The sequence below is a fragment of the Ischnura elegans genome, chromosome 2 (assembly GCF_921293095.1).
Source record: "Ischnura elegans chromosome 2, ioIscEleg1.1, whole genome shotgun sequence".
Lineage (NCBI taxonomy): Eukaryota > Metazoa > Arthropoda > Insecta > Odonata > Coenagrionidae > Ischnura > Ischnura elegans.
In genome coordinates this window covers 46,114,907-46,127,021 of record NC_060247.1, presented here as the reverse complement: position 1 = coordinate 46,127,021, position 12,115 = coordinate 46,114,907, and the positions used below count along the sequence as shown (strand labels likewise).

Genomic DNA, 12,115 nt, shown 5'->3' with positions numbered 1-12,115 from the left:
GCGTCGGAACAAAGTACCCTAGGTGTGGTTGAAGTTTCTTTTCCAGCAAGATATAGAGACGAAAATAGGGACCTCCCTTCCTTTTCTCCTCTATCTACAATGTCTAAAGGAAAGCTTCTAGCTATTCGGCTACTCAATGAAGGCATGGGAACTTTATCCTCGCCTTTCCTTTTGAGTAATAAACTAACCCTTTAATGACCATACTGACTTTACAACTGATTTTTATTTTTTTTTTGCATACCCCATTTGTTTTACAAGTAATTAAGAGATCATTCGAAAGAGAACCGGAGTAAAAAATTTTAAATGTGTTTTTAAGCAAGTTTACAAATGGGAACACGCCTCAAATTTTTTCCATCGCTTGAGAAATAAATATACTTTTGACAAAAAACTAAGTTTAACAATGAAATACATATTGCTCTATTGAATAAATGAGCATTTGTTACTGGAGTGAGAGTGTAGGGAAAAAATCGAATAAACCGCATACTCTCTACAGAGGTGATTAAAATAACCAATTTTGGAAAAGTATAATAAACGACGAGTATAAACACAAGCCATGCAGTTCACTTTAAAAAATACTACCACACCTTACTTACATAAAAAAGACATGAAAGTAATCACAGATACGAAATGTAGTTTTTATAACTCTGTACCCAAATGGGAACATTGGACTATAAACGGTTAATCAGAGCGATTTTAACCTCATTCCAACTTCAGAGGAATTGAAAAAAACAGTTAACTTGACTTCGCCCGCCGCCGGATCATTCCGTGCCTGGGAAGATTGCCTCATGTCCTATCTAACGATAGCGTAGTTAGGCTTCTGGCGATCAATTGGTTAAAATTTTATTTACATATTTAGATGATTTATCAATACTTAAAACTGTTTATTTATTTATTTATGAAGATTTACTAAGATCAAATATTATTTATTTTGTTTGTGCAATATAAATAATCATCAAACATTACCGGTACAAGTTAAAATATTAAATCAATTTATGTTTATAATTTGCCAAATTATTACATTTCCACTGTAATAATGAAGATAGATGTCACAATTTACCAGTGTTGATGGAATGCTTATCACATGAATCAATTTTCACTTATTTTGTTGACAGTGATGGAAATTTCAAATAGATTTTCATGATTCCTCAATATTGACTACAGAAAGTCACAAACCAAATGTTAACATTTGGAAATTTTTAGGCAAGTATATACCTACCATTTTTAACAATTGCATTGATACAAATTTAAAAAATTTTGCTTCGGAATTTTTGTGGAAATATAATTCATGTCTAAGATAGTTGTTACCTATGAATGACTTAAGTGAATATTCATGTATTAAGTATCAAATTAATAATACGTAGCAAGAATAAAAATAACTTTTTTACGGAGGGTCGAGTCTTTTTAACCCCAGTACCAAGATATATTTCACAAACCAAATGTTAATATTTGGTAATTTTTAGGCAAGTATATACCTACCATTTTTAACAATTGCATTAAAACAAATTTAAAAATTTGGCTTCGGCATTTTTTAGGGAAATATAATTCATGTCTTAGATAGTTACTTATAAATGACGTAAGTGAATATTCATATATTAAGTATCAAATTAATATTACGTAGAAAGAATACAAATAACACTTTTACGGAAGGTCTATCTTTTTAACCCATTTCCAAGATATGATTCCCCTTTCAATCATAACTATACAAGCGCCAGTATAGAATTTATTTGCTGACATTCAAAGATAATTTTGTTTGAAAGTCGTAATATGTCGTTATTTTGTGATGACGAAATTAAAGTAGCCAACTAAGTGAAATTTCACGAGTAGCTAATGATTTAGACCCAGATTTAAATCGTTTTCCACCGTTTTCTTTTTGAATTTATATCTTTTTCTGGAAATTCACATATTGCTACATAGTACTTATTTATTCGTCGCCTATTTTTTGTAAATGTTTCAGAAGATTAAAAAGTGATAGACTCATAGATAAAACATTATAACCAAACATTACCATAAGCATTGATATCACATCCTACAAGACATAATAATCACCAAAATTTGAGACTCTAATTCGTCATTCTTTTGCCAAATTGAGGTGGTATAACCCATTTTCCAATGCGTGTTGGTAACTTCCTGGCGTATTTGGGCAGCATTTACAAAAATATCTTCATTTTCCTGCCCTGGAATATTTATTAAGTAACTGGAAAAAATCGATCACTGATCCGTTGAAAAAAAAATTTTGCTCTTTCTATGAAATTTTTAAAAACATCTATGGATAATTTTTGGCTAAATGGGTCCCAAACCTGCATTTAAAATAACAATGACTTGGTCAAACGACGCAATGGCTGGAAAATATATGTGTATTAATCACATTGACAATCACTCAAGTTAATTGAAAAATATGGAGTCAGTAATATTGAAGGCATTAGCTTCTCTTGTCATTCATCATTGCTTTTTAAAAAAGCGGAGTTAAGTCAAATATTATGTGATTGATTAAAAGCTTATATGTTGTGACTGCGAAAGTATTCAGAGTTAGGGTCCTTGCCTGAATATTTTCTTCGTGTTCACAAATACAATCCGTATGGGAATGAAACTAAAGGAATTACAACGAAAACAAGGGTACTTTTGGATCTGAATTAAAGTTACTCATTTAAAAGTTATAAATTGTTTATTTATTCAATTGCTATTCGCGGCAAATACATAGTTATGTTTTAAAACTAAGGTACATATTCTTGTATAATTAAATATTTTTATGAAGACAAACATGTTGAATACTCGAATCATATGACTAAGCAATCGGCTTGGTATTGGAAATATAATGAATTTGATGGAAATCCATTTTGCGCCAGTGCCTGTAACCCAGCTACAATATTAGCGTCCGTAGCACCACTCATTACCAGAAGAATTGCGCTTTCTAGAAGGAAAAAAATGGTAATTTGTGATATTATTTACTGATAATTTAACAAATGAATGGTTGAAATGTTTAGTCAGAAATTAAAACTTACCTAGTTTTCCTAATCCAACATTTTGGCAGGCATACAATGCCAATACCGTGGGGTCAGCGGCGTCTAATCCAATAATATAGTAATTGAATGCCCTTATCTTATTTGTAAGAAGGGCTGTTAAAAAAAGAAGGTCTGATTAATATTTTTCAAGAAATCATCATACGTGCAGTAAAATGGACATATCAACTGGAATGATTTTCTATTTTTTAACTTAAGTTCAAATTATCCAACTTCAAACGGAATGTAAACGAGTTTAAATAAATATGTCACGAATATGTCCAAAGAAAGCTAATTCATAATAAAATACATATATCTTTGAAAAGAATATAAAAATAATAAATCTTTTCCTATGAAACTGATTCCATAATTTTATTACTTAAGATACAGTCTTAATAGAGCATTATCAAAACCTCAATTCAAAAATTAAATTAGGATTTTTGCGAATTGAAATTCCAATCCTCCTCTCTGCGGTGCCATTTTTGTCACAAGGTTACTTCTTGATTCTCATATTAAATGCGTATTGAAAATGTAACCAGGACTTTTTAAATTAATGCATGTATCATTAAATACTTACCGTTATCGTTGAGATTAAACGTAAGGAAAGTCGCTGCAGTGGCTGTCCCTCCAGTTGACCCACCAATGTCAATGGTCCCAGCTACCCTCAATGCAGAATTAGTTCTGCAAAGGTAATTCGTATCATTAGGTTTTTTCTAAAGTATTTTTGGAAATTTACATACATTATGACTACGTTAACATGCAAATATAATTCAGGTTTAAATTAAAATTCTAGCCTAGAGGCGAAAGTCAGTTTAAATCGAAACTGATTTTACAGTTTCAATGATTCAAATAATTTAATAATTTTGGATCTATTGCTTACTCATACAAATGCTCAATCTAGTATCATATAGCCAGAAGACCTAATCTATTCTTTAATACAAACACTATCATATTGAGATGTAGGAAGACCCACTTACCTAAATCGATTTGCAAGAAAATTACGACAACACAATAAAACTTATACAACGCACATTAGGAAATATCGCAGTGATATTACGATACTTTACAGGATATTTGATAGTGGAAAGTTGTTTTACTTTACGTTCTATAGAATTGACAACTCTTTCCACAGAATTTCAATTGCGGAGAACTCCTGACTGGGATTTTATGTAGTAGGGAATATATTGACAAAAAAAGTTCCTTTTTGTTTCAGACACCAAAGCTCAATAGTTTTCGAAATGTTAGCGACGGAAGTGCCAAGAAAGCTTAAGACTATATAAGAGGAAAATGCTTAAATCTATGCTACCCGCAGCGCGACAATAAACCCATATACACCTTTATTAAGACGATGAGCACGGACGGTGTATTGTCGTTTCGTGGGTTGCATGAATGTGGGCTTATTCCTGCAACTTTCCATCGCTAATACGTCGCAAACTATTAAGCGTTGGCGGCTGGAACGAAAGGTATTCCTCATGAGTATCCATTTCCAAGAACCTACAAAAATTTGAACAAGATCAGAGGCCTTACACAGTAACTACGTCTCCCCATATCCCAAATTTCAGAATGGAACTTTCCGTTTACCCCCCCGATTCCATTTTCGACGCGGTTTAATGCTATCCACTATGCTAAATTTCCCGCAATGTTGACTCTATGACTAAATCTACGTTGACTACTTTTACTTACTTTGTCGCAGGGTAACTTTATTTAACCCTAATTCCGCAGAGAATCGTCCATTTTTTATACTTGTTAGTACAGACTGTTTGGAAAAAGTTAAATTACCTCTTTAGCTTCAGTATTGCAAATTGTTTGACCCTTCTTACCAGTTTCTACAGCGCCATCCTCGCGCCTAAAATATTCCGAACCTTCCAGGTGCCATGTTTCCGATTCAAAAAAACGAAAATCACATTCCTAGACCTTCCTTACCTTATAACTAATAACTTCAGGCTTTACTTTGTGTTACCTCACGTAAACTCGCCCTCAGGCGAGGATAGACCTTAGTGGATTGCCCAATGAGATATTTTTACGACTTTCCGAGGACAAACTTCGAAATATCCGAAAGTTGCCTTTATTGCATAGGATTCCTGGTGGTGATACGATAAGGACATGCCCTGTGGGCATGAAAAATAAGGGTCACTGTTTTATTGCGTACTTACACTTTCTTACGGCCTCCAATACTCAAGGAATACTGTATATTGGCTGTAATTTGGGTGATGGTGTATGTCGCACACCTCCAGGAGTGCTGCTGGGTTCCCTTGCTTCGTGCATACTCTTTCCAAACCCCCTGTATCTGTAGTAATAAAGTAAGATAAGTCTCTCAGCTAAATCTTGAAAATGAAATCATAAGTCATATTAGAATCTCAGGCTTGCCTAGGCAAAAAAACTTTTTTAAATTAGTTATATGGAAGTATTTGAAAAACCCACAGAGAAAAAAATCATTCGACATGCCAGGGATTCGTATTCGGATACATTTTTGTGTACTGCTACACTTTACCGGAGAAGTTGGAATGGAATGCTGAGCATTTGATAAGACAAAAAGTCCAAATAGGGTAGCTTCCTGCATCATAGAAAAAGAAAGTTATTGATTGCGATTCGTTACCCACCATTAGTGCAATCATATTATATAAATTATTTGGTTTTAGAAATCCCAGTTTAGACGAATGTTAATGATCAATTTTAATCTCATTTGAAAGAGGCCAGATTGGCGCTCATGCGCTGCCACTCTACGTGACGTAACAGGGACCTAGATTCTATACGAGGAGATGGGAGTTTTACATCGTCTGAGATTACCAATGCATGCATGAGGCACAGAGCTCAGGGAAACATGCCTTAACGATCATCTTAAAAAACTACCTAAGGTCGGGAAGTTTCCTTCGCTTGATAAAGTATTGATAATACTTATTTAAGCCAAGTGCTACAAGCTAGCATTTTACTCTGCTACCTGCTGGCATCATGCTTCGTACCAGCGCTCAAAGCCTGGCCCCAAGGTCACCTCACTTGCGGCAGCGGGAACGAGAACGACGTCACACGGGATTTACCCAGCATTCATATTTAGCCGTCGCGATTTCGCGCGCTTGAAAATTTTACTTTTCATTTAATCGCGAAAAATAGAGATCGACATTTAAAAATCTTAAAGCGTGAAATACGTACACCAGGAGTAATAATCTTTAAATTTAGGTAATAAAGAAATAATAGGAAACCACCCTACTATGCGCTCAGCACTACAGCTTGAAAGCTAAGGCCAAACATTAAACACTCGGAGGTGTTTGCTCTTGACTACATTGGAGAGGGTCATTCACGTTCCTAAATTATAAATTCCTTAAAACAGATTCTTTACCGTAACATAAATTATTTCTTTCGTATTATGTGAACTCATACTCAACTGACTTTCAGTGTCTCATGCGCTCTAATACGCAAGTATTTGATTATTTCTATTACTAGGTATTAGTAGATAATTCAAAAAAGCAGTACCTTTACATATTGTTATTTCCTTATGGTGAAAATCAAATGAATAAGTCGTATTAATAATAGCAAATGAACATAGGCTAAAATCGCACTTGCAATACTCCCAGTTCAACAGGATTTCTATCCAGAACAAGTATATGCTATTAAGAAGAGAAGAAATGTAGTAATTCCATATCTTCTTAAATCCATATTTTGCTTCCGGATGAATTACACATTCAAAAAATTTGTCAGGTCAAAATATGAAATTTATAATGATACAAATAGTAAAAGTTGCATTAAAAATTGATGATCGTCATCAAGTCTAATATATTTCACCCTAGATTAACTAATTGACCTTTTCAGGAATATCAGCCTTTCAGACACAGCATCTGCATTACTACACTCTATATTGAATAAAACAATTATTAAAAACATGTGGCAAAAAAATATATTTTTTCCTTTATGGAAAAAATATATCCTTCCCTTCTTCAAGCAAGAAGACACACTGGTAGTCAGTCAATATTTGATGAGAACCGTGAAGAAATTGCGTCTTCTACTTACATTAGTCAGCAAAAGAGCTGCTGGTGTGATAACAGATCGTAGAGTCGTTGGACAACTTCCAAAGCTGTATTTCTGTCCAGAACAAGTATATGCCATGAAGAGGAGTAGAAAAGTAGCAATTCCATATCTTCTTAAATCCATATTTTGCTTCCGGATATCTTCTGGATTGTGATATTGCTGTATAAAAAATAAAGTATGCTATGACAAACTTTTGACTCGAAGCACAAAAACAATACGAGTGGATTATAAATCAAAATAAAAATCCAAATCTCATAATAAATCAAAATAATGAATTTCTGTTCAATGAATCGCTAGTTACAGAAGACCCGATATTTCTTGAATTCCTGGATAAAATTGGCCAAAATTAGCGTCTGAGATTATTTACAAAAAGTTCAAAGTCATTGTTAAATTAAAAGGTGACCTCTCGGGAAAGAATTCATAATATATTCTTATTATATGACAGTGAGTGAATTAATTCTTTCGGTAAGTTGCTCAAATATTTGCTTGAACCTGAATATAAAGTACCAAAACTTGATGATCAACATGTGGCCTAGATTATGCACTCTTACAAAACTGAAATTCAGTTGGATTAAATAAAATTGGTCAACGAATTTTTTTTTTTATATTTTTGTAGGTCAAAGCGTTAGTTGCGTGAATTTTCATGCTTCAAAACCATTAAAAATGGAAGTAAGGGACCAAGAGGTATGTCAAAAGTTCGTTCTATTCTTCCTCAATGCATCCGGATTCCAAGGTAGGTACGTAAAAAGTAATATCCGAGTACCTGTCGACGAAATCAGCTTATTGATTTCATTTCCTCAGGCGTTTTGCAGTTTCGTATCATCAAAATACAAGCTTATCAACGAAGTGTTCACGAACGTGATTGATAACAAAAAAAATAAAAATTTTGTTTGAGCGAGCAATTTCAGTGGATACGAAAGAAGATGTGGATTACTGAGACTTGGTAAATCAGCAATAAATAGTTTGTACTCTGCATTAATTTAAATCTATTTAATGGGTAACAAACAAAGACGAAGTCACCAATTAGCCATCTGAATTCTTAAGGTCCTAAGTTGACCGGGGCTTACAACGGCAAAATTTACCCCTGAAGTCAGGTGCGGCGTTCACGACGCTGCGAAACCTACACTAACAAAGCATTTGGTGATTAAATAATCTGATAACCAAATTGATTCACGAGACTATACTGAAATATAAAATTCAATGATGACGAAGTCCATATTCCGAGTGTTCCCACGATCTCAACGGAGTTCCCTTTGAGGGAAAAGGAAACTTTTTTTATGTGGTGTTCAATTCGCGATGACGATTATCAAATCAAAAGGTGAGTGTTTGAGCTCTGAATCTAAAAACGCTATGTTTTTCTCATTATCACGCATACGTTGCGTTTTCAACCGTTGGTAAACCATTCGATGTTTTTGTAATTCCGCCTGATAACAGAACAAAAACTGCTGTACATCAGAAGGTACTATACTTAAGTGAATAAAGATTAATGTATAGGGTAGATTGGGGCACTTTTATGCATCGGGCACTGGGGCAGGTTTACGCAGTACAATTTTCCGGCCGAATTATAATTGTAGTGACACAAGTCATGACATTTTAATGCTGCTCTCTGCGGGCAATTTTCACGATAAATTGAGCGTCAGTCAAGCATCGGTCTCGCGTTTGGTACAATTGCCTCAAGGACGAGGCAACACTTGGACAAAAAATATTTTTTTTTAATTAGTTTCCAACAGGATATTGTAATGTTTCTTTTTGTAGGTTCATAGAATTTTTCTCTTGATTCATTACACTAAGTCAAAACTTATTAATGTAGTAAGTAATATGATAAGTGCCATGAGCCATAATCTATTACGAATAAAAAAAAGAAAATAAAATTACCGTATCTATACAATGTAACCAATAAAATTAACTATTTCCAAAGTAATAGAGATTGTAAGTGAAAAAAATAAATAGTACCTTCCCGTCCTGCTGAGGTTTAGCGGTTAATCATCATGTTACCTGTTTTTATATTTTTTGTTTCCTTTTATAGCTTATCAACATCATTTTATAGGTACAGTAATTTAGGACAATTTAATAGTTTGTCCATTGAGTTTTTTAGCTTTCGTCAATTTATGTTGGAAGCCATAATTATACTGATATTTTAAGCTCAGATAAACAATTTATACCTCTTATTGATAAAGAAGATCCATTTAATGGAACATAAAATTTGGCGTAAAATATCGATGATTCCCAGAATTAAGCCAAAATATAAATTAAAAGGGAAAATCAAATATGAAAACTCAACGTAACCATTGGGAGATATCAGATTTGGCGTAATTAGGGCTCAGGCAACAATTTCCTCGGAGCATACTTTTTGTGGGATCAAAGTTTTTTTTATCGCTTTGAATGCTTCGTCAGCTAATAAAGAAAATTATAAAATACATGTAATTTTGCTGAAAAAGTAAATGAATAAATGCTAAAATAATATTAGAATGATTATGACTACAATAAGATCTTAAGAGAAATGACTCTGCCATTTCTAGAATAACTATGTGAAAAGAACAATAAAGAGATGAATTGATAGAAATGAATGCTAAAAACCGAAGGACAAAATGCCGATGAGGATATCTAAAGATAATATCTGTGCAAAGCATTACCAACTATTTTCAGGATTTGACTCTCTATTTTCAGAATAATTTACATCTACATAATACTCTACGAGCCAACTCAAGGGTATATGGCAGGGGGCGATCAATCATCAGCATGTAGAATACAGTAAGGATCCCTTATGCACACCATACGGTCCATAAAATTGTTAGGCTCACTTAAAAATTAAATTACCGCATTCAGGCAAAGGCCAAAAAATGTTAACTACTCATTAAGGTAATTAAGATAAAATGATGATTGAAATTGAGAAAAAATATATTGAAAGAAATATATTGGAATAAAATGAGATTTAAAAAAAATGATAGCTCAAGCGATAGGTTTTCAGGGACCAAAAAGCGATGGCTCGACCCTTCACTCTCAGAACCACACGGTCATTCACACCATCGCTTTTTTCCATCGCTATTTTCGTCATTTTCTCTTTTTTAAACTGTCATTCAACTAAAAGCAAAGTTTGGCGTTAAAATCGGTGTTAGGGTCCGCATGTCCGATTGGCTGAAGGACGGTGCAAGGGATGACTTTAGGGACGGAACGAGGTACGTGCCGATCAATTGAAAAAGGGATGGGATTTCCACGAGCAATCGTGGACAATGATCCTTTGACACAGTCATTTTTCCGCCATCATTGGAGCAATCGCTGGAGCTGTCACACGAAAAGGCTGGAAAAAACGAACGTGTGATTCAGGTTTTACTGAAACTTCCGAAGTTGTGTTGGAGGAGCCTTTAAAGAATTATCGTGCAATCACGCCCTGACCGTTTAAGCATGAATCAAACATCCCTCTTAATGATCACTCGAGCGATCGCTTTTCGGGACCGGAAAAGTGATCGCTGGAGTGATCACACGAAAATGACAAGAAAATGATCGTGTGATTCAGGCATTACCTCATACCTTCCCCAATTCCATCACCACGAAAGTGCGGCGTGCAAAATGCGGGAGATTTTAATGCCTGGCTTCTGCAGAGGTCGATAACCTCCTCCGTTCCACCCTTGCCTGTCGCGAGATAATACCACCAAAAAAAATTGGTCCTTGAAGACATTCGTGTTGGCCGAGTGGGTTGAGCGCTAAGGCGCAGGCCATGCGGCAAGTCCATTCTGACTCCGGGTTAAACCTCAGGGTACCGACCCCCTAAACAGAAATCATGAATATTACAAAAGAGGGCCCTCAAGTCGGCCTCTACTTGTGTTGTCAACCACCTCGCATTAAATAGAATTACACGATTCGCCACTCGTGTCGTTGACGGAAAAAGTGATACTAGTTTCACGGGGAAATAAGGTGAAATTAGTCCTGTTTTTAACCAAAATTTATGAATGCGGTAATGTGTTCTATCAAATTCATAACTTTTCAATGATATTTCTCGTAAATAAAAACATTGTACTGGAAAATATTGGAACAAAGTGAAACGCATTGCACCCGTCACCGCGCCGTAGACATTTTGGAATACAATTGAAAATGCGACCGAAATTGTAACATAAAAATAGACTTCTATTGTTATAATTGGGTCTCCTCCTTGCAGTACCCTTAATTTAAATGCTCGAAGTAATAGGCACTCTAAAGAAATCCCTTTCAACCCTAAATATGTGTAATTCACACGCCATCGGCTTAATCTGCCATCACTTCCACCATCAATCGCACCATATTACCTTCGGGTTTAGCAACTGAGTGATTGAAAGACAATTTGGAGAGAGATTTAAAGAACTCTTTACAAGCAGTTATCATTGTAGGTAAGGGATGCATGAAAGAAAAAAGTGGCATTGTATAGGAGGAGAGAAAAAAGTGGCGTTCTCTCAAAAGTAATGGAATGAAGTTGATGCAAGCAGATCAGGTGAATGCTAAACCACCACATACATATACCTATGTAGGGAACATTTGATTCGGTTTGCCTTTGGCCCTTTTGAAGAAGGTGATATTAAATAATAGAGAAATTACCTACCAGCCTAATTTTGAGGTACATGTCAAATACCTTCGGGTAAACAATATTTTATAAAATAAGTAAAAGACTACCTGAAGATTTATTATAACATTTAGCGATGTCAAAAAAACCCGGGCCATGCCCATTGCGTATTGCAATTGGACTTGAAAAGTGTGCATCTCTTATTTTCCACAGCAAAAAAAAGCGAAATCACCGGGTTGTGTATCGATGAATTATTAAGGGTTTTCATTTTCGCCTGGAGATGTGATTATGGAACGATACCCGCCTCGTGCCTATTATTAATCACAATTGGACTTTAAAAATTTAAATCTCTTATCTTCCACAGTGGAAAGGTTAGACACAGTAAATCCGAGAATTACCAGTTAAAGAACGCTACTTACGGTTTGAGGGAGCCCTTGGTGCACACTTAACTGTACCTCTAACCTAGAAGGTTAACTCGGAAAACTGAGAGTTGAGAATAGTGTCCCCCTATATATAGACCTTTCTATCTCCTCATACCCTCATATCCCCCACCCCACTCAATCTCCTC

The 12,115-nt window shown here is 34.9% G+C and overlaps 1 protein-coding gene across 1 annotated transcript; it reads right to left on the bottom strand.

Annotated features, from left to right (window-relative positions):
• Window positions 1-2,664: 2,664 nt before the first annotated feature.
• LOC124174220 lies at window positions 2,665-10,559 on the bottom strand. The gene is made up of 6 exons (XM_046553314.1): window positions 10,545-10,559; window positions 6,999-7,175; window positions 5,150-5,283; window positions 3,574-3,677; window positions 3,000-3,113; window positions 2,665-2,908 (listed from the first exon to the last, which is right to left on the bottom strand). The coding sequence occupies exons 1-6, from the start codon at window positions 10,557-10,559 to the stop codon at window positions 2,775-2,777; spliced, it is 678 nt and encodes a 225-aa protein (XP_046409270.1). The 3' UTR covers window positions 2,665-2,774.
• Between the last annotated feature and the right edge of the window lie 1,556 nt (window positions 10,560-12,115).

Coding starts and splice junctions, on each gene's coding strand:
- LOC124174220 (XM_046553314.1), bottom strand. Junction 3,114..3,573: donor GTTTAATCTCAACGATAACG/GTAAGTATTTAA, acceptor TTTTTTTAACAG/CCCTTCTTACAAATAAGATA. Junction 2,909..2,999: donor TGTTGGATTAGGAAAACTAG/GTAAGTTTTAAT, acceptor TTTTCCTTCTAG/AAAGCGCAATTCTTCTGGTA.